At 36.7% G+C, this 23,534-nt stretch overlaps 1 protein-coding gene across 1 annotated transcript; it reads left to right on the forward strand.

Annotated features, from left to right (window-relative positions):
• Positions 1 to 926: 926 nt before the first annotated feature.
• On the forward strand, positions 927 to 17,823 carry LOC137919785 (V-type proton ATPase 116 kDa subunit a1-like). Its single transcript, XM_068762979.1, has 15 exons — positions 927 to 1,043; positions 2,370 to 2,546; positions 3,517 to 3,671; positions 3,873 to 4,038; positions 4,526 to 4,702; positions 6,127 to 6,339; positions 7,673 to 7,823; positions 9,020 to 9,181; positions 10,731 to 10,939; positions 11,940 to 12,049; positions 13,380 to 13,504; positions 14,589 to 14,818; positions 15,391 to 15,601; positions 16,706 to 16,880; positions 17,700 to 17,823. Exons 1-15 carry the CDS (start codon positions 927 to 929, stop codon positions 17,821 to 17,823), a joined length of 2,502 nt encoding a protein of 833 aa, XP_068619080.1.
• Positions 17,824 to 23,534: the final 5,711 nt, after the last annotated feature.

The following is a 23,534-nucleotide window of genomic DNA, read 5'->3' on the forward strand; positions in this document are numbered from 1 at the left end:
TTTTTAGTTAGAAAATCCCGATCAAAAATAACAACGTCGATTGTCATTTTATTCAATGGGGGCGGCGATATATATTTTCAGAGCAACGAAAGAGGTCACATAACTGATAGAGCCCGAATTCAAATTGTTGTTCTAATTTTAATTTGAAAGCCTAAGAATGATTTAAAAAAAAAACAGTATTGTTACTCCTGGCCGGCGAAACAAAACTTTCTTATTTGAAAGCTATATGTGAATATTAAAAGTATTGGATTTAATGTGTGTAGATATTGCATCTACCAGATTATTTACATGATGTACGAAAAACATCAATTATTTCTTTACACATTTTCCTTTAGTATTATGTGTATTATTTTCAAAATAATTACTTTACGAACTGTATGAGGACTATGTCAGATGTACTTTTCCTTTTATCTATAAAAGCCTGAACTCCACCCCGTATAAATCACTTCTGTGTGCCTTTGAACGATCATGAATTTGATGGAAAGAAGAATGTAATTAAAGTCATCGATATCGACATTCTTTAATTGAAAGTTTCCGGAATTTTTAGAAAAGAACGCACGGTCAAGGTTTCAACGGCATCACCACTCTCTCAAATGGTTTGTAACTTTTTAAAATAATCATGATTAAAAACATAAATCTACAGACACCGTCATACACTTATAAACCTGAATTTCGCGATAGATATATTAATGACTATTTTTAATTAAAAATGATGATACGGTAGATAGTAGAGTTAAACTCAATGGATCTGTATGTAATTATTAAAACAAAATAACATTGAACCTCCTTAGAAATATATTAACGATTATAAAAAGAAACATTATAAAGAATCATATGTCAGTTGATACATTTGTTCAACAGTTCATTTGTTCGTACGCATGTAAGGAAAATATATATATGTTTAGTAAAAGAATTTAGTATTTAAGATGGGTTGTATGCTAAGAAGTGATGTAATGTCACTTTGTGATGTATATCTACAGCCTGAAGCTGCGTTCGATATTATTTCTGAGTTTGGAGAGATGGGCTGTTTGCAATTCTTGGATGTAAGTATCACCAATATAAAATTTCAGTTCATTCTTATGTATATTATGTTCTTGGCAAAGCTGCACCTAACTATTATTTCCTTTGCGAGGAACTTGGTATACCGGAGCAACTCCGTGAGGGTCTGGGTCCTGGTTTTGACTGTGGTGGACTGTCACTTGCGATCGTCACGATTTAGAAATCCAGAATTCTATCTTATATAATTCAAACTTTGTGCACTAATTATATAGGATTATCACCACTCACAAATTTCCAGAGGATGGATAATAGCGTCCTGTGGGTACAATACACTAGGATTGTCAACTCGCCTACCAAAAGTGGTGATTATAGTATATACCCTCATATATATCTTTGTGGAAAACCTATGTTTTGCAGTGATATTTGAAATAAAACCAGTTGTAAGTGGCTTATATTCAAAGTTTTTCGAAGACATTACTAGGAATTCTTTTTTAAATACCTTCCTTATTTAATATTTCGGTTGCATTAATTTTGTAAAAGACTTCACGTGATATCGTTTGGGCTATATAACATTTAAGGCTACATTTGCTCGCCACAGATTTCCAAAAGGAAATTATGCTCTTTGCAGTCAGAAATTACGTAATTTTTTAACTAAATGTATAGTGTGATTCAATTTGAAGAAAATATAGGAATTGGTCTGAACCTTCTTTATCTAATTTGGTAACTCCTGTAGAAACTAAGCGTAATCTTAAAGCCGTCACAGCCTGTTTTTTTATGACCCATGCTATTGAGGACCCTCTCGTACCACTAATTTCATTCAACAATTTTTTTTTTCACGTTGCTTTTATTTGCGCGCTCTTTTTGCATTCTTATAATATTTCGTACTTCATCTTTCTTTCCACATTTCTTCTGCCTTTCTCTTTCATTCGATATCATTCATTCCTCAGTTTTAAATTTCTTTATTTTACTTTAAACATTTTGTTCTATATACATTTAATTTTCATTTTGATTTATTTGCTATTTTATTGTACACACTTATTTCTTAAAGCTTCGTCACAACCTGTTGAACTAATTTGTGCTGCATGATATGTACAGACAAGTTCAAGTTGATTACCGACTAATCCGTAACTAGCAGTAGTGGAAGTAAAACGAAACGAAAGGGCGGCAAATATCGCACCAAACACTGCACAAAGGGCAGTAAACTGCGATAAAAAACAAGTTGTTCTGCAATTAGCAGGCAGCCATCCGTCCTATTGTGCGAATTAATAATTAAAACACTCTCGCTCGGAAAACTTTGTTTTTTTGCAACTTTTATCTTGCATTCTTTTTGCTCCCGTCTCGAGTTATCCTTTTGCCGTCTCCGCTCGCAGGCTAATCCGGACGCGAAGCCTTATCAAAGGAACTATGTTTCGGAAGTTTGCCGCTGCGCCGAGATGGAGCGACGTCTTCGTTATATTGAATCTGAGATGAAAAAAGACAATATTAAGATACCAGAAGCTGATCATATACCGCCAGCGTTACAGCCTTATGAGTTGTCACAGTTTGAGGTGAGTACTAATCAAAATTATATATGAAGGCCACGTGTTTGTTTCTCTTGGAGACTCAAGTAATCAACTAGTATAACATTAAAGATTTTTTTATTGACAAACAATCATATCCTTATAGTGGGAACAGGAGTTTAAATGAATGAAGGTATTTGGTAGAAGCATCATGATCATCTTCTGTGTTAAGGCCTTCCATTTAATTTTCCATTAAGACCGGTTTGAAGAGGCCTGCATCCAAAGCCTCCCTACAAGCTTATGAAGGTCATCTATCCGCGTTATAAGTCGGTCTGTGGTCACCACAGCAGAGTCTATAGGCCTCGACAGCCTCCTTCAGTCAATAGGTGACCCTTTCCTTACCGCAGTATGTTCCGCCGAAGTGACGCTACTGAACCGGGTAGCGACTGCGAAGTGTGCACATTGCATGGCGGTAGGCTAATGTTCGAATTTTCTCATTTGTGTTGCATATTTAAAGATTTTACTGGTATATTAATTAAAATAGAAATTAGGATAATTCTTAGTCATTTACTTGGGTGTTATAAATCTTAAAACAGTGATCTATATATAAGCCTACGTTACAACTTTTACGTTCATATTTAGATTCCCGTCTTTTGCTGTGCAAATAGCATAGTAAACAATGCATCTACTACTTCGATTTATTCCTACTGATTAGTAAATTGAAGGTAAAACATCTTTCAATCAATTTTAGTAGATTATTATTGCAATGATACTTTTTTATAGTTTAAATTTTAGTTTCCAAATACACAATATACTTTCGAAGAGTTGTTTTTGAGTAAAGACGTATTCAATAACATGATTGTACCCTTAGAGGAATCAATTCCATAACAATGAATTGTAAGGAACACCAAAATGGATGCATAAATACGACACTGGTGCACACGGCGTGTTCACTGGAAGCCAGCTAACTCCGGCGTTGGTAACGAAAGGGTTAAATTTGATGATTTTAAAATTTCAGAACTCGCTGGAGGAATGGGAGAGTGACATCGCGGGCATGTCTGAGAATCAAACCAACCTTTTGAATAACTATCTGGAGTTGAACGAGATGTCATATGTATTGAATCAAATAGGACCATTTCTCGGTGATGCCGAGATTTCTCCGTACTTACTGATGTCTAGGTAAAGTATCTGGTACAGTTGAATTGATTGTAATGGCTAAAAAACGTTAAGCCTAGTTGATATTACGGTTTTTGTACTATATCTATATATATATATATATATATATATATATATATATATTATCAAAACTGTAATGGCGCCTTTTGTGGTTTTGATTTATGAAGATATTAATGATGATTTATGGTATTAATTTAGAAAGGGCGCCGGAGAACATGGTATTGGCGGTCGTTTGGTGATCATTTCGGGCGTCGTTCAACGGAGTCGTTCATTTCCTTTTGAAATGATGCTGTGGAGAGTATCACGGGGCAATATATACTATAGGCAGGCCACTGAAGACGCCATACTACTGGACCCAGCTACGGTCAGTGCACATTTTAGTTTTTTAATAGCCGCTATAATATCATCATGACTGTTTCTTTTCTATCATTGACAAATGTTTCTTTTCTATCATTGACAAATGTTGTTTGCCTGGTAACGTCAACAGTTTCACCGCAAATGACAAGGCATAAACATAAACATCCACTTATGAGTGAGCTCAAGGGCACTGAATAAAAGGGTTCCGTTACAAAACCTTTACTGTGGTCGTTAAGTTTGAATCGACACGATTGTTTTGGCGTCTATCGGCGCTCACGAACAAGCGGTTGATGAAATATTTAGGATCAAGTGGCAGCTACACATGCTTTAGAATGTTTCAGTATGTGTGTTACTTTGGATACTGAAATGTTGAGCGTGGCTCGGACTAGATTGGACTAGCGTATGAGGCTGCGACCTCGTGGTCACCATTGACTCACTTTTACTGAAAACAAACTTATTATACGTATGTTAAATTATTGTTTTTAATTGCCAAGGGTAAGGAAATAAGAAAAGTGGCATTCCTAGCCATTTGCCAAGGAGAACAATTAAGCACAAGGATGGAGAAAGTATGCACCGGATTCCGTGTGAATGTCTACCCCTGCCCGGAGACGAAGGACGAGAGGATGGATATGTCCATGAAGATAGAGAACAGGATATGCGATTTGGAACAGGTGGGAACAAACGGAAAACAGTCCGTTAAACTTGAATTTGTTGTTCGTTTAATAAATAACAAGATGCAAATGAAAATCAACGTAGTTATCAGATGTTCTTCTGTTTCTTGATATTCAAATGTATTTATTGAAAAACTGGGCCTTTGGTCCTAATAAACCTAAATATGTACAAAGGAAGCGCCTGTCGGTATGTATGAGCAAATGTGCAGAAATAAAACAATGTGACTAATTTTGGAAGGCGTTTACTTTTAGTGTTATTAACTGGGATATCTCTCATTAAATGTAAGGATTCGGTATATCTGGATGTATATCCGTAAGTATATAACTTAGAGACTTGTGATTTGGTAGAAAAATTCCTTTAGTTAGAAGAGGTAGGTTAAAAACGAACTTTATGAAGTTCTACCCGGACGTTGAGGGGGTGTTCACCAAAAAGTGTGAATAATTTTACACCATGACTTTTATGAGCATAAAACTTGGCCATGAATGTAACAAAGTTTACATGCGAATGTAAACATTATCGAGAAATGATTTTATGAAATTACATCGAAAGCAGTGCGGGTCACGCGTAGCGGACGTTGGACAACTAGCATGTGTATATATGTGTACACACACGACGCACACGCACACGCACACGCACACGCACACGCACACGCACACGCACACGCACACGCACACGCACACGCACACGCACACGCATTACGCACACGCACACGCATTACGCACACGCATTACGCACACGCACACGCACACGCATTACGCACACGCATTACGCACACGCACACATATATGATATTGAATCTGTGTTCCTCAGACATTAGCGTTTGTCCCTTTATTTTAAAATATATTTAATATATCCGTAAAATTTTTGTCTCGCATACTAAGTTACTGTAGTCTCTTAAACTATTCGTTTTTTTGAAATTATCAAAGTAAACTCTTTACTATTATTTTAAAATCATTGGTGTCGTTTTTGTTCACGACGTCTTAATAATGTCCAGTTTTTGACATCACGGCTCGTGCGACCACTTGCTCATATACCTACACCATATTGCAATTCTCAGGTTGTATCTGTGCGAATGTTAATTTGTTTGTTCAGAATCTAGATTTCTGTAATAAATTTAACAGACGTTTTTAATACAGTTGACGTAAATAAGAATGGCTAAAAAATGTGTTTTTACTCCAGCAGTTTTTCGAAAAATGCCCCGGAGGTTGTACTGTAATTAGAAATGTATGGTACAGGAGATTTTCCTTTACAACTTACGGGTAAAAGTTGAATAGTTTATTTTCACGTGGATATTGTCTGCAGTGGACTAGGCAATTACCCGCTTGCATTATGAAAAACTTCGTTTTTGCCGGCTTGTAAATGGATACAAACAATTTGTTTGTGAAACGTTAGTTTAAAATTAAATTATTATTATGTTGTAAAGGTTCTCAAGAAAACAAAGTTCCACCGCTGCAAAGCTCTTCGCACGGTGGGGAAAAAGTGGAGCCTTTGGATGTTGCAAGTGAGAAAGTCGAAGTCCATCTATCATACGATGAACATGTTCTCGTTGGATATAACCAAGAACTGCCTTATTGGTCAGTGCTGGGTTCCGAATGATGACTTGTCAAGGGTTAACGTGGTGCTGGAGGAGTGTACGGTAAATGCAAACCAAAGATTCCAATAAATATATTTAAAAAACTTAAGTTAAACGGTTTTTTGATACCCATATTTTGGTGGTTGTGGAAAAATATGCACCTAGTTCGCCATATTGGAACGGCGTCCATCTTGAATTTTAAATTTTGACATTATCATCGTGTTTTACTAGTGTAGCCCTTTCATTTGATACCCATATTGAGGGGGTTAAGGAAAAATATGTAATCCGCCATTTTGTATCGGCGGCCATCTTAGCTTTATAATGTTATTGATTTTATTATATTGTACCAAATTTCAGATCAATCTGACAATGGGAAGGTGCTTAAATTTCAATTTCTAATTTTGACCCAAATAAAATAATCCCATACGGGTCGAACTAAATAAAACCGTTTAAAAATGATTACGTTCCTCGCTAATTACGGATACGATGGTAGCAATATTTGCTTAGCAAACCTGATTTTTTTTTATAATGGCTCATTCTTTTGGGGATCACTCGTTTTCCAATGCCACGGTGGTGCAAGGACACTACAACTCGGGTCATTTTTTTTGTTTTATTTCACTTTTATCCTTCACAATCTTTTATATATTACTTTTACCTCTGTCCTTTACAATTTTTATGTTTCTTTATGTTAAAATCTTCTCCCGTTCATCACCTTCTTTCCTTATTTTGGTTTTGTAGAACTCATGTTTTGTGTCAATTTTTTGTAGTTTTATTTTTATAGAATCATAGCTATTTTATTCGCACTACTTATTAAACCTATATTATTTTATTCATGACTAGCTTGGGATCTTGCTCGACACTTTTTGACTTACTTCAGTCTTATTTTTACAATTGTATGTTCTACTACTTTTTACTTTAAGTTTATATTGTTACATAAATTTTTTGCCATACTAGTAAAATATAGCGAAAACTTATCTACGTATATAAAATGAATGTACGTCTATATGTCCTTTATAGAATTGTGAATAATGCATTTGATTATATGATGATCTTCAGCAAAGTTGTTGCAAATGAGCCCACAAAGGTTTCTAAGTGAAATTTTTGATAGATGGCGCTACTGTCATTTCAATAAATTTCATATTTAGCCGTGACAGCTTATGATTTGAATTGAAAACAGTGAACGAAAGAGACGTTTAGAGTTGTGGGTTTTATAAGAATTTTAGTGAATTGTGAAATTCATGTTCAGTTCATGTAATTAAAATAAAAATTGAAATAAATTTAATATTTTTATTGTTAAATTCCACATGAACGATGTCGCAAGGCAAAGCTTGTTAGCTAGTTAATTAGTACGGTAAGTGTATAGTCAATTTATAAATAATTATCTGGTTTATTCCAGGCCAAAGTTGGTACTAACGTGCCGTCGTTCATTTCAAAGACGGAGACGGATGCCGTGCCTCCAACGTACCATCGTACCAACAAGTTCACAAAAGGCTTTCAGGAACTTATCAACGCCTACGGCGATTCCACCTACAGGGAATTGAATCCAGGTGAAACACTTGTATAACCAGCGCTTTTAAACTGCTTTCTCGTTAACTTTGTAACCTGTTTTGAATATATACAGGATGATTATTTATAGCTTTAAAAGGATATATGGATAGTACGTTTCCAGTCAATGTATATAACCTTATAAAAAATTAATGGTTTCAGGAATCATAAACAACGTACTTACTTATGCTTTATACAGTATGTTTCGAAATAGGTGTAGAAGCTTGAAGCTTTTTGCTGACCAAAAATCTACGTTTTCCTCTTTAAACCACGTATATCCAATTACCAATTACCGTGTATTATAAAAGGCTTGTATATATATGCGTAATTGTGGAATTGAAAAAAATGTTTTTTCCTGTAGTTTTCGAAATTGTTTCAAGATTTACATACTAAATTTTTTATTGCAGCTTGTCACCATATTGCGCTTAAATGTGTAACATGGATAAGTTTAAATTTTTTTACATAAAGCTGCCTTTATTCAGTCGATATAAGCCTACTGCAAGGTACCTTATAGGCCTCTTTTCCGGTTCCATGTTACTCGTTAGTGACATTGGGTTGGACACATCGTCCGTGCGACCGATGGCCACTGGGGCAGAAAGGTTCTCGAGTGGTGACCACTAGCTGGTAGACAGGATACGGCCTTCCAGGTGGACTGATGATATAGTTAGGAAGCGGGAAGTCGCTAGATGTAGATGGTGAAAAATCCGTCATCGTGGCGATGCTTGGAGAGGCATACCTTGCAGTAGGCGTTAAAGTTAATTTTATTGCTTTGATTGTAGCTTTACCAATTGTTAACTGTTACAGATATATCGAAATATATGACATTTTTAAATATACTATAAAGAAAGTATTAAAAATATATGCTCTCAAGTTGCGTTCCTATGTAATCTTTTGAACTAAATGTATTTGTGTGAAGTTTATGTTTAGACTTGCACAGGATTCAGTAATGAACTCATTAAACTAAGATTTATTATGAGTTTTATTTGTTAAAAAAATGGAGTAGGAATTAGGAAGTGATCGCACAAAACGTAAATTTTAAAATTGAACATTATCAGGGCGTCGTTAAAATAGATTAGGAGACTTGTTAAACAATGTAACGTGCAAAAATATGAGCATTGATAAAAATATTGAATGCCCATTGATAAAAATAAATAAATTCTAATCATAATAAAGAAATTAATTGTGACGTAATTTCCAGGACTGTACACGATTGTCACGTTTCCATTTTTGTTCGCAATAATGTTCGGTGATTTGGGGCATGCGATGATTTTGATAATATTTAGCGCGTGGATGATTAAAACTGAAGCTAAACATATGAATAAACCTTCTACGAATGAAATTTGGAACATATTCTTTGGCGGTAATTAGTTTTTTATTTTTTTCACAATTATAATAATGTGGTGTATGTATCGCTTAGAATAATTAGTAATGTATTTACTATTGAAGAATGCGGGTTCGATTCCAGATTGAACGCACAAGTTTGCTTGTTATATTAAGAGGAATTTTACTCTAGACCTCATTGAACCGCGGAGAGAGAGAGAGAGAGTGAGAAAGAGAGGGAGAGATAGAGAGAGAGAGAGAGAGAGAAAGAGAGAGAGAGAGAGAGCTATATTCGGGATTTCTCTACGAAGATTGAATCAATAAAAATGAAAGGTCCCTTTATTGACAAGTTACTGCCACTTGGCAGGTCACATAACGCTTAGAACTGATGATCACTGGAGTGTTGTTCAGTTAGGTATTCGGATGGACTATGGGATGAGAGACAGACCACTTACAGCCGTGCCCATCGGTGGAATAACGAGTCATATGTCAACCATTAAATGTTCTACAACTGAAATGATTATATACCTTTTAATATTTGGTCCTTTGGATGTCGGCTAGAATATTCTACAACAGTGTTGCTCGAAGTAACACGTGATCACAGTCGACCAATTTTATTGTTAACATGGGCAGTTTGAAAGTGAACTTGACACGAGTTTAACCCTTTGGTAATGAAAATTTGTGTTACATAGGCGGCGTAATAATTTTAGAAAGGCTAAGAGGTGGTTATGGTATATAAAAGATTGGGAAATACTACTAGAACCTTTGTCGAATGTGTGAACCATTATAGGCATACATACAAACATGTATATATATATATATATATATATATATATATATATATATATATATATATATATATATATATATATATATATATATATATATATAATCTTCTGAAGTGAAGTGGACGGAGTACATTTCTAGTAAAACGGACGGCCATTTGGACCAATTCTCAAGTAGTAACAACGTCGAGGTATGCATCTTGGATAATACACCCTCTAGATGTACTTAACTTTGTGTGTTGTCAGTCATACAGTTTGAAAGTTTAGGCTAAAAGTTGTCACATGTGTATACATAGGAGTGGCCAAGGTCCTTGATAGGTCGAGCCATTGTTTGAAATTTAAAACACCAAAACACGATTTTTTTTTACAATAATCATATGTATTGAAATTACATGACAAAAGTACAAAGTATGTGTATTGAATTTAGATATAATAGCACACGTATATGACAGTACTCCTAATTTACTTGAGATTCCGGTTAGGTAATTATGATCGGTGTTTGGATTTACCTAATTTTTTGGTGGAATAATGATAATAATTATTTATGCCTGTATTTGTTATCGGTTTCTCAGAAGCTGACATAGGTTATATATATTTAAATATTGAAATTATTCGACAGTCAATTGGAGACAAAATAAAGACGCCGCCCCTGGTAAATATTTTGAAGGTAGCCTTGGGAAATTGAGAGGCTTTTAACATTTTGTTGTGTAGAGGGAGTTCTTTAAGCTATCCAAAGCTGGAACACTTGGAAAAATGTTCAGTCAGAGGATAGAGACAGATATTTCATTCAAGTTTATTCCGCAGGCCGATATGTGATCTTTCTAATGGGAATCTTTTCGGCGTATTGCGGCTTGCTGTACAATGACATGTTTACGAAGCATATCCACTGGATGCAGTCATACTGGAAGAACACGCTGTCGCTGGAAGATATAGCAAAGAGCCAATACGTTATTCTTGATCCGGCAAATGATACAAACCTGCCATACGTGTTGGGAGTTGATCCGTTTTGGGAGGTATGTCGATTTAACAAATTATATAATTGTGAACAAGCATTTTATTTTACTTGCATTTGTATATATTTACAGTCTCTCTAAACATATTTTCGTTGTTATTGAAATAAAAACCGTTTTTTGTTAGGATTTTTCTTTCATAGTCAACCAAAAGATATATCATAATCGCCACGCTTGGCAGGCTAGCGATCTGTAAACTTGATTGTGAGCAGTGTAAATCCTATATAATCAATGTACAGTGGGAACAATATAAGTTTGAATCTCGGGAATCGAATCCGCGAACGACGATCGTAGGTTTCATTCTTTCACCGCTGGGTGACAACTGTTCTTTGGTTTACTCCACCATTATAACAGAAAAGCAAAGCCTTAAGTTACTAATGCGTAAATATGTAAATTTAATAAGTTTGATGATGGTCTTAAAACACGTTTTGCCTTTTTTTAAATTGTAAACACAACTAGCTGTTCCCCGGTTAGTTTGACCCGAAATGCGTTTGCGAGTAATTTCATAAAAATTATTCCTTTGTGTATTAATAAAACCCAGAAAATATTCTGTCCTAAAGGGATGTATTTTGAAAATATAACCTCCTAAATCTCTTTTACTGGTAGATTTTCGTTAAAAAACGTTCTTAGCTGACTTTGAATTTACAAAATAAATGTTTTCACAAAATTTTGTCCATCTAAACCTTATAGTACCAGAGATTTCGTGATGAGTCAATAGATTGGTGGAAATCTATTGTCTTACAAAATCATAAATACAGATAGTCATTGATAAATACTCAACGATGCAACTGCTAAAATACTAAGCATATATTAATCTGACTGTCGAATACGTCAATTGCATAGTATAATATAAAGGCGCAAATTTCATAGCATACTGTCAAATGCGCGAATTTGATAGCATACTGTAAAAGGTGCAAATTTCATAACAAACTATCAAATCCGCAAAGTTTTTATATATTTCCAAAAGAAGTCAATCATATCGTACTATCAATATTTTTTTTAGTATGCCTCAAACAAGATCATGGTACAGAACTCTTTGAAGATGAAAATGTCGATTATCATTGGAGTGATACATATGATGTTTGGACTCGTTTTGAGTCTATTTAACCACATGTAAGTAAATATAATTTTTTTCCGACGTTAAACGTGAGAGGGAGATAAGGTCGCTGACTTAGTTCGAAGAATTGCTCATTTGAAATGGCAGGGCGCATTGTTTCTACAACCAACGGCGGTTGGAGCCGAAAGGTTGTCGATTGTTGAACATGCGCTTAGGATGGTGCCCGCCCATTCGAAAATGATCTCTCACCAGTTTGACCTTTTCGCTTTATTACAAAAATTATAAATATGTTGCATATGCGATATGTAAACATTTTAGAAAGGCTATGGTCAGTGGTGGCATAGCTCGAAGAATTATTGTCTGAAGTGGCAGTAGCCGGGACCGCTTGTGCAAGCGATGGGCGTTGGGTACGAAAGGTTATCGTGTGGCGACCACGAGCAAGTAGCGGCGTGGTAACGCCCACCACTGGGAATACCGACGACACAGTCATGGCCTGATCATTATTGCAATCTTCCGAGCATGTTTTTAACTTGTAGCGAGCGTCTATTAGCTGACATTATGATGACATCAGGATACACATGAGCGGTCTTTGAGATCATCAGAGAATCTGGAATTAAAAAATACCGGCGCATTCTTCCTCGTTTATGGCCAAGTCTTTCACCGCGCAGGCCGTTCGATTGTGGAATGATTTACCGCTGAATATAAGACGTGCTAATTCACTACCTATTTTCAAGAAAATTAACTTATTTAATAATTATTTAAAATTTTTTTTTTATTTATTTTAATTATTTAAAAAAAATAACTTATTAAATTATTATATTAAATTAAAAACCATTTACTAGAAGCTATAATTATCTATCTCTTAATTCATTTCTTTTTCTTCTGTTTCTTTCTGAGGCAAGTGCGATCAAACCAATACTGATCGAAGTCAGTTAATGTTTTTATTTATTATTGTACTCGTATTATATTTATAATATGTATTAAACCCTATTTATTATAAGTACATATGTTATATACATATGTATGTATGTCTATGTACGAGTATGTTTATGTTCGTTTGTTTGTAAATATGTATTTTTTGTACACGTAAACTACCCATTATTAGTACTTTTACCTTTTCTATACTAGGGTTGTCTGTAAGAGATTGCCTTGTGTGATAAGACCGCCCATTGTACTTTTTTGTATATTATTTATTGTAAAACTTATTAAATGTATATTAACGTGTACAATAAAGAATATGAAATGAATAAATATGATGATAAACTGATATTTCTGTGGTGAATATGAGATCGAATTTCATTCATTGAATTCGTGTATGTGTGCACACACGTGAAACTTCTTTTTCAGCTTAAATGTGTGCGTATACACGTGAAACTTCTTTTTCAGCTATTTTAAGCGTCGCTATGCGATTTATCTCCAGTTCATACCGCAAATGATTTTCCTGTGTTGCATATTTTTCTGGTTGATTGTCCTGATATTTGCAAAGTGGATTCTGTTCAATCCTAAATCTTGTGAGTATTTTAATAATTTGATTGCTTTATTTAATTCATTTTGGAGGGGTTTTTGCAATGACGGCGACGTAGTGATCCATGACGTGGTCGCTTAAGATAGGCCTCAAGGGTCAAGGCTACCCGGAGAGCAATGGAGAGTGCTATGCTTAGTTTCAAATATTTATAAGCAAAACAAAGGTCACCAACTTAGCTCGAAGAATTGCTTCTGTAAGACTGTAAGCTGGAGTCATATGGATAGGTACACAACTAGGTAGACCGAAGACATTGTTCAGATCGCCGCGGGAAATCGCTGAAAGCGGGCAGCGAAAGACCAAGTGATCTTGGCGATCTTTGAGGGGTGGGGGGCGGTGTGACTTGCAGTGGGCGTGTCTATTGGCTGAAAAGAAGAACAATTCAATGACACCCGTCTTTAAGAGTACATATATATGTTATTAACGTTTCTTCATTTATACGTGAAAAAACTGGTTGCACAATCGGATTAATTCAAATTGCATTAAAAGTGACCTCATAATAATGTTGGAAAATTAAAATTTTAAGAGCTGTAAATGTGTGAATGTATAGCTAATTTGTTATCAAAAAGCTTATGGCGATTACCACATAAAAATTAAATTGGAATGCGACAGGATAATTATTTTTTTTAGTGAAGTCTGTATGAACAGATAATTAATAATTAATTTTAATATGTAGCAACCCGAATTTTGATAACTATTTTTCTTACTACAATATCAGTTGGTTGTTATTTTTGAAACCATTGATTGCTTGGCAAGGCAATAGGCATAGTCGCCACGCCTGACAGTCAGGTTGGCGATCGCAGTTTGGTATGATGAGTAGAGGGCGCTGCTGTACATTCTCTGGGAATTTGTTTGTGAGGGGTGATATTAATACGTAATGAATGCGTAGTGTAAAATTATATAGGACAGTATCACGGTATACAAACCCGTATACTGCTCAATTTAGGTGTACAATACATACAGTAAATGAGCTATAACGTTCGTCCCTTTTAAAGCTCAAGTAAAAAATACTTGTATAAATGATCAAACTAAAATCTATTAATTTGATCTAAATTTTACTCTGCCAGTGAAAGTGAAACGTCAAGCCGGTTGCGCTCCACTTATTCTAATACTCTTCATCGATATGGCTCTCTTTTCGACCTCCAAGCCGGTAGGAGAAGAATGTGATGCGTACATGTTCCGGAATCAACACACCACGCAGAAGTACCTCATGACATTAGCCCTACTTTCGGTGCCCGTATTGTTCTTTGGCACGCCGCTCTATATTTATAGGGTGAACCAGAAGAAGAAGCTCGAGGCAATGGTAATTTTTACTCTTGGTATTCTTAGCTGTTTTAGCATTCTTCCAAAACACGGAAGAGTTTACAGTTTTTGAGATCACAGTTACTTTTGGAAAGAACAAAAAACGAAAATAGCGGTTGGTTGATCACGTCTTCAGATGATCTTGACGATCTGTCCTTTTGTGATCGTTCTAAGTTGCGCTTACCGCTCCGTGTTCTCCAAAACAGGACCTGCGGACTTATGTTCCTCTGTTTCGTATGTTATGTGGCCTATCCACTTACCAACGTGTGGTGCCACGTCGGTTATTTTCATTAGTTTATTTATCTTCTAAATAAGACAGATCAATCAGTTCTGACCAACTGTGATCTGAGGCAAACGAATAAAAAATATCAAAATTGCAAAAACAATTAAGTAAAGATATAGGTAGATTTGTGCGAAGTGTTGTATATATGTTGAAGCCCACATATATACTTCCTTATAAATGTAGAAGAGAAGATTTGTGATAGATAACTACATTAATGTAGCATTATATACCTTATTGACAATATATTTAAGGTTGATTTTGGAATATTACGTTAACTTGATATTTCTCAGAAAAAAATCAGCCAATTTAGAAGGTATCAAAAGAGAGACTCTGATATGAGGAAATACGAGGAACAATTGCTGGCTGAGGTTGCGAAGTATTCCATACCGATTGGGGAGATAATGATCCACCAGGCGATACACAGCATCGAGTTCGTTCTAAGCACAGTGTCCCATACTGCTTCATATCTACGTCTTTGGGCGCTTTCTTTGGCTCACCAACGTGAGTATAGCTTTATTGGTATTTTTACCACTTAGATACACGTGATATGGGATACGTTCCTTTAAGGCTGCATTTTGAAGTATTCGTCGCTTGTTCTTTGTGAAGGCAGATTTAAAGTCACCTCATTTTGCAAGACAATACTAAGATAAGATATGGATAAATTTATCACATAAAAGTGAATAATATGTATAAGTTTTTTATTAAGTATATGCAGTATTAACCGGCAGGCTAAGGCTTCCTGGGGCAACCTAAGAGGTTGCAAATTAAAGCGTCGCGATGGCTAACAAGCTGACTACCTGACTTATCGTCGCAATGCCTTACAAGTCGTTGCGATGCTTGAATTGTCGTCGCGATGCCTGACAAGTCATCGCAGTGCCTGATTTGTCGTCGCGATGCTTAACAAGTCGTTGCGATGCATAAAAAGTCTTCGCGATGTCAGATTTGTCGTTGCGATTCTTAACAAGTCGTTGCGATGCATAAAAAGTCTTCGCAATGTAATATTTGTCGTCACGATGCATAAAAAGTCTTCGCGATGTCAGATCTGTCGCGATTCCTAACAAGTCGTTGCGTGCCTAACAGGCCGTCGCGATGCCTAACAAGCCGTCGCGATGCATGTGTTGACGTCGCGATGCATTACATGTCGTCGCGATGCCTGACAAGTCGTCGCAGTGCCCGATTTGTCGTCGCGATGCTTAACAAGTCTTCGCAATGTCATATTTGTCGTCGCGATGCATAAAAAGTCTTCGCGATGTCAGATTTGTCGTCGCGATTCTTAACAAGTCGTTGCGTGCCTAACAGGTCGTCGCGATGCCTAACAAGCCGTCGCGATGCATGAGTTAACGTCGCGATGCTTAACATGTCGTCGCGATGCCTAACAAACCGTCGCAAAGCTTGAGTTGACGACGCGATGCTTAACAAGTCGTCGCGATGACTAACAAGTCGTCGCGATGCCTAACAGGTCGTTGCGATGCCCGATTTGTCGTCGCAATGCATTACTCGCCAGCATTTGTATCTATTGTACCTGTGTTCATTGTTTTCCGTAAGATTTTAACTAAGTTACCGAATGCAATTATTCACAACTATATAATTTTTTTTTTATTACAGAACTGTCGGAAATGTTGTGGAACATGATCTTGTCTAAGTTAGGGCTCAAAGACCATACGCCACTAGCGCCCGTGAAGATTACATTTATATTCGCGGTTTGGGCCGTTTTCACTTTTTCCATTTTGGTGATAATGGAAGGACTGTCTGCTTTTCTTCACACTCTGCGGTTACATTGGTATGCATTGGCTCATTTTGTTTTCATCATTTCACCCATAGGACGCTTACAGCTGGACATGGGCCTTGTTCATATATTTCCAATAGGTTTAAACTCTCTTCCAACTAAACCTTATTAAGATTGTGTAAACCTTATGACTGTATATCCTATGCTGCGCTTGTTGGCCCGTGGTCTCGACTCTAGACCCTGAAGGCCCAAGATATAGCAATAACCTTTATCTACATTTCTAATTCAATTTGTAGAGAAATCTTCAGCATAGCTCTTTTTGCGGCTTAGTTTTTTGCCAATGTAAACTTATGTGAGAGACCAAGTCTAGACAATTGAAATATAAATAAATGATTTCTGACTGGCAAGTTGAAGTTGAAGTGGCAATGGGCGTACAATAAAGCATGAACAGATGTTTTTGGTTCTTGAATGTAGTCCGCGAAACGCAGCGACGTGGGCGTCGATCAAGCAGGCGAATGTCTTACAATTCAGATTATTGAAAATAATATCAGATTTCTTTGACTGTACATATACCCCCACCTCAAAACATAGGGCTTCTCCTAAGAAATCTAGGGGGGAGGGGGGATATCGCCACAATTAGTAGGCGGTTTGGCGATCGGTGTAGTATTATAGTACGCAGAGGCCGATGCTGGTCATCTGTATATATAAACATGGAGGGTGAATTATATAAGACTGTATTATGGGAATCGAAACCGCGACCTACGATCTCAAGTCTACATCCTGTACCGTTGAGCCATCACTGTTCTCAATGTTACGCAAACATAATACAGAAAGCTGCATGGTCGCGTGAATAAACCCGTGTATGTCCAACAGGGTGGAATTTATGAGCAAATTTTACGAAGGAGCTGGTTACCCGTTTCGTCCTTACAACTTTAACGAGTTGTTCACGGGCGAAAAGGACAAACGAGTAGAGGGCATCTGTAAGAAGAAACAGTGAATATTATTTAGTTTTAAAAGTACTAATGCATTTCTTTAATTCTAGAAATACTGTTGTTTAAGTAGAAAATAAATGATTTGTTTGATTTGTTTATGCGTTTTTTATTGGACTACATCTCACCATATTCGTTCCTCTATCGCAGAGTTCCCCATACTTTTTTGTGTCGTAGACCCCTTGCCATGTTTTTCCGTGTAGGGTAGACCCCATACTTACCTGATATTGATTTCCTGTAAATTTCTAACTATAGTGAAGTATAGTGTTAAAAACTTAAAGTAAAAATAAAATTTTGTATCTGTTATGTAAAATATACGTAACATTAAATAAAAATAAAATAAACTATAAATAACATAAGTAATAAGTCAATATTTTTAGTGAGAAGGATGACCTGATGCTTTAATAATAAATTATCAACATTTGGCGTCAATTTTGTAAGGGTTAATCTTAAATCTCCTCGGCTAATGATGTCCAGTCTGTGGATCCCCATTTTCATTTCATGGACCTCCAAATTTTTGTCGCTGACGTAGACCCCTTGCATGTTGTTATAGACCCCTAGGGGTCAATATATTACCACTTTGGGAATCACTGCTCTATCGTATCATCTTTTTATAGATAAAAGATGATAGAAGCTAAATTACGTCATGGTAAGAAATATAGTTATATACATCTGTATAAAGTACGCGAAGCTAGAATGAATACTCTACTTCGGAATTTGTACAGTTTTTACCTCCCAAGACCTACCAACCCTAGGAATATCCCATAAAAGATAGAATTCGTTTATTCAACATAGGAGTCACGTACATCCAGTATCTTCCATACACCTACTTTGAGTGTGGACATCCTATCCTGCATTCTCTGGTCCGTGGCTACCTACTCCAAAATCTTAAGATGCTGGTGGTAATCTCCAGCGACTAACCGCGACCTTTTGATAAAACCAACTTGTCACGGATTCAACTAAATTTTAAATTTTATAAATTATTAAACGCTCCACGAATGTTTTGTTCCTTTAGATCGAGGGGGTACGCAACCTTTTTCAACAACGGTCCAATTTGAATTTAAAATTTTTTCGGCGTTAAGCGCATGAAGTAACATATCAGTAACTTAGAATACTTTATAACAAACATTAGGATTTTAAAAAAAATATTTAAAAACGTAGATTTATCGTAAAAATTTTAATTCAATTATACAAATAAACTGATCAAGACACAAGCTGATCAATGCAAGCCTTGATGGGATAACGTATGAGGCTCTCTAATCGTAAATCATGTGTTTATCGATGGTCATTTATGATTGTTTCAGTATACAATTTTATTAGAGGGACCGGAAAGTAATCCCGCTAAGTTAAATTCACACTGCTACATTTTTAACAAGTTTTTATATGTAATCAATATATTTGTGGCGTGCATATCGCGCGCCACTCAAACACCAAGCTCTTACCCACGTGACCGTCAATCGCATGGCGGTGGCGGCAGTGAAACAGATACATGACAGATGGCGCCACAGTAGACGCAACGAAAATCTGCATCGCGCTGTTGAGAGTCTCCGCGCTCATTATAAGGGCTAGCGGAGGTGCGGTCAACGCAGGAAGAAGCAACTGAAGATCAAGAAGCAACCGACGAACAAGAAGCGATCGACGAACAAGATACAACCGACGAACTACCGAAGCACAAGAAGCTACCGAAGAACAAGAAGCTACCGTACTACGACCACTCCTACACTACCGACGAACTACCGAAGCACAAGAAGCTACCGAAGAACAAGAAGCTACCGTACTACGACCACTCCTACACTACCGACGAACTACCGAAGCACAAGAAGCTACCGAAGAACAAGAAGCTACCGTACTACGACCACTCCTACACTACCGACGAACTACCGAAGCACAAGAAGCTACCGAAGAACAAGAAGCTACCGTACTACGACCACTCCTACATATTCACCATCGTTATCAACAACCTTTTTCTATCTAGTATAGAAAATAAATGCGGGAGAGGTAACAAATCAATAAGTTTTTTCTGTAAAATATGTCGACAGAAACGACATTGCTTTCCGGTTTCTACAATTAATTTGATAAGGAGAAAATTTGTAAAATAAATTCAATTTTAGAATTACTTGTCGGGCCGCAAAAGCACAAGTTGCCCGCGGGCCTTGTGTTGTTCATTCCTGTATTAGAGTATTGTCTGCGCTTCGAGCAGATGCTAATTAACTTGATCGAAATACGATACAGTTTTCTGGTATTTTAGAGCGAGCCATTGTTACCTTGTTCAGACTGCGCCGTTTCTCACGATATGTTGAATACGAGGGGTATTACATAAGTTTAAACACCGATCTCTGTTCACTATGCTCTCGTATGAACTAACTAGTCAAACATGAATAACTCTAGACATGAAAATTTTATTTTTCAGGTTATATTTTGGATAATTTGAAAGGATATAATATAATACAACATTCGATATTGCAATAGTAACCGTTTGAAAATTTTAAAACTAATATAAAATATTGTTAAAAATTACAAAAGTGTTCTAATTGGAACGAGGAAGTTTCTTTACAAGATATATTAAAAAGGAAATTAATTGCGACAAAAATTGTAAAAACAACACTGCTATCCTACACAACCTGAAAACTAAGTTAAACTCCTAAATAAAACTTGCGTGTAAATCGGGCGCATCAAAGCAATAGTATCCCAGTCTCAATTTACGTTTTATTAGACACGAATTGCAAGGAATCTTCTATTCCATTCCTGAACATAAATCTCTAAACACACTGTTGAAGACCAATGAAAACGAACACCTAACATTGTAATCTACTAACTAGCGCCAAGTAAACCAATGCAAATTTGTTCCAATAACTATATTAACGACAAACCGAAGGTCCGCGTGTGGACTTAACAATGTTGACACATCGGCGCGGAGTTTTAAAATCAATTTAAAACACGACCACCGAAGCTGCGACCCGTCTACGAAACACAAAGTACACAGGGGAAACCGTTTCGGCAATTACCGATGGCTGGAAAATATAAACCAAAGTCTACGATATTAATCAACAAGTACAAGCGTAGCTGCTACGAACTGACCTTGATTGTCTATTCAGATAATATTTAAGAGACAAATATTATTTGCAGTGATTCGATTGAGTTGATTGAGAGAACCCCGTGAGGTATTATGAAGCCTCGTCTTGTCAGGCCTCGCGATGACTAGTCAGGCCTCGCGACGACAAGTCAAGCATCGCAACGACTTGTTAGGCATTGCGACGATAAGATATGCATCGCACCGACATTTCAAGCATCGCAATGATTTGTTAGGCATCGCGACGACAAGTCAGGCATCGCGACGACAAGTCAGGCATCGCGACGACAATTCAAACACCGCAACGACATGTTAGGCATCACGAATACTTGTTAGGCATCGCGACGACATGTTACGCATCGCGACGACTTGTTAAGCATCGCGACGTCAACTCATGCATCGCGACGACTTGTTAGGTATCGCGACTACTAGTTAGGCATCGCGACGTCAACTCATGCATCGCGACGGCTTGTTAGGCATCGCAACGACTTGTCAGGCCTCGCGGCGACAAGTCAGGTTTCGCGACGATTAGTCAGGCATCGCGATGACCAGTCAGGCATCGCGATGACTAGTCAGGCATCGCGATGACTTGTTAGGCATCGCGACAACAAGTCATGCATCGCGACGACTTGTCAGGCATCGCGACGACAATTCAAGCATCACAACGACTTGTAAGGCATTGCGACGTTAAGTCAGGTATCGCAACGACAAGTCAGGCATTGCGACGACAAGTCAGGCATCGTGACGACTTGTCAGGCATCGTAACGACTTGTCAACTCAGTAAGAACTGATCATCGAAAAGATGAATTTCAAAGAAATATAATTCGTTATTTACGTCGGTATATATATAGGCGGAGCTCGAATGACATACACTTCTTTTTCGGACCTCATGTTATTATTACATCCACGACCTACGGGCCTTCAGAATAATCCCTCAGATTTCGTCGTTCAATTTATTTAAAACAACACATTATTAATGCTAATAGACTGAATAAAAGGTCAATACGAAAATCTATATACATTACTTGAAACCTTCTCGATTGTATGAACACGATTGATATTTACACTTAATAAAAGTCATTATATTCGCAGAACGTCTAGTACAGAGTTCCCCAAACTTTTTTGTGTCGTAGACCCCTTGCCATGTTTTTCCGTGTTGGATAGACCCCCTACTTATCTGATATTGATTTCCTGTAAATTTATTTGTTTTTCCCACATTCGTATTTATAGAGTGACGAATTGAACGAGTCAGTGCAAGGTAGCGAAGCTCTGAGACTGCGAATCTCAGTTTTTTACAAGTTCAAAATGTATTGCGACCACAATGCGAATACCAACATCCTACAACTTACACAATTTTATAGACATATATAATAAAATTTTTACTTCATAGGTACTTTTATAAATAATGTAAATGTTTTGATATTATAAGATAGTATGATGTAAGTAAATAGGTACTATCAGTGTATGTGTTGAGATCCACTATCCTGGACCCCTATTTTCATTTCATGGACCCCCAAATTTTTTTTCGCAGACGTAGACCCCTTGCAGGTTATCATAGACCCCTAGGGGTCGATATAGACTACTTTGAGAATCACTGGTTTAGTAGGATCGACGTCCAGTAATGGACCTAATGCTTCTATTAATTTTTAGTAGATCTGGTTGTATGCAGCCTTCATAGAGTCTTAAACGACCGTGTAGTCTGTTCATCTTATAGGTGAATGCCTACTCTGAATTTTCTGGTTCGATATTTCTATCTTAGAATCTCAATACACTATTGATTATCTGTTTTGCAAGCCTTATTACTTGTTCAGTGCTTTTAAATCCGCTACATTAACAACTCCTTTATCTTGTTTTTATATAATTCTAATTAACAGAAATCCATTAGTTTCTTTAATTAATGGAAAAATACAGAGGTAAACAAGATTTTTCTGCGTAGTTTAGTTTACTTAAGGGTAAGTCAGTGTTAGAGGACAGACTAGCGATCATAGGTCCCGGGAATTTCCCGGGACATAATCTTAAACCACACTTTATGTATTAATTATACAAGATTTTCAATACACAAAAAAGTATTCATAGGCGATATTTCCATATCGCGATCGTCAATCCGCCTATCAATCGTGGCTGTTATGGTGTATCCCTCCCATAGATATCTTTGGGGGAGGCCTTGCAGAGGCGTCTAGGGCTGTCAACGACGAAGTCTTAGTACGTTTCAAAGCCAATCCTCACAAAATTGTCATATAATATACATTATCTCATGGTCTACAAGTATGATGCCTGAAGTATTGTCTTCAGGAGGAAGTAAGCGAATGAGAATTCGCCGAGAAAATACTTTGCATGGACTAGAACTGACTGGTAACGACATTGCAGAAAGATCATCTCACAACGAATCTAAAATAAATTGAAAAGCGATCGCAAGTAGAGTAAACATATGCCTTAAGACTTTATACATCAATAGAGGTCACTTGAAAATGTTTCAAGCAGCGCGCAATCAAGGTTGTGTGCTTAAAAATATTAAATTTATATTATAAATCTGTTATGAATACAGTGAATTATTAAAATGGTTTATAAAGATACTATAATAGCCAAAGATATTGAAGGCAATTGTTAAAATATAGAAGAACTGCACATTGGTGAGATAGAATGTAACTA

Source organism: Battus philenor, unplaced genomic scaffold, assembly GCF_028537555.1.
Source record: "Battus philenor isolate CCGP_79_NKW_IND1 unplaced genomic scaffold, ilBatPhil1.0.hap1 SCAF_1, whole genome shotgun sequence".
Taxonomy (NCBI): Eukaryota; Metazoa; Arthropoda; class Insecta; order Lepidoptera; family Papilionidae; genus Battus; species Battus philenor.

What these genes read in the sequence shown, in the direction of transcription:
- LOC137919785 (XM_068762979.1), top strand. Translation starts at nt 927, where the DNA reads ATGGGTTGTATGCTAAGAAGTGATGTAATGTCACTTTGTGATGTATAT. An exon ending in TGGTGCTGGAGGAGTGTACG is followed by an intron (nt 6,340 to 7,672) that starts GTAAATGCAAAC and finishes GGTTTATTCCAG; the next exon opens with GCCAAAGTTGGTACTAACGT. An exon ending in TTGAGTCTATTTAACCACAT is followed by an intron (nt 12,050 to 13,379) that starts GTAAGTAAATAT and finishes CTTCTTTTTCAG; the next exon opens with CTATTTTAAGCGTCGCTATG.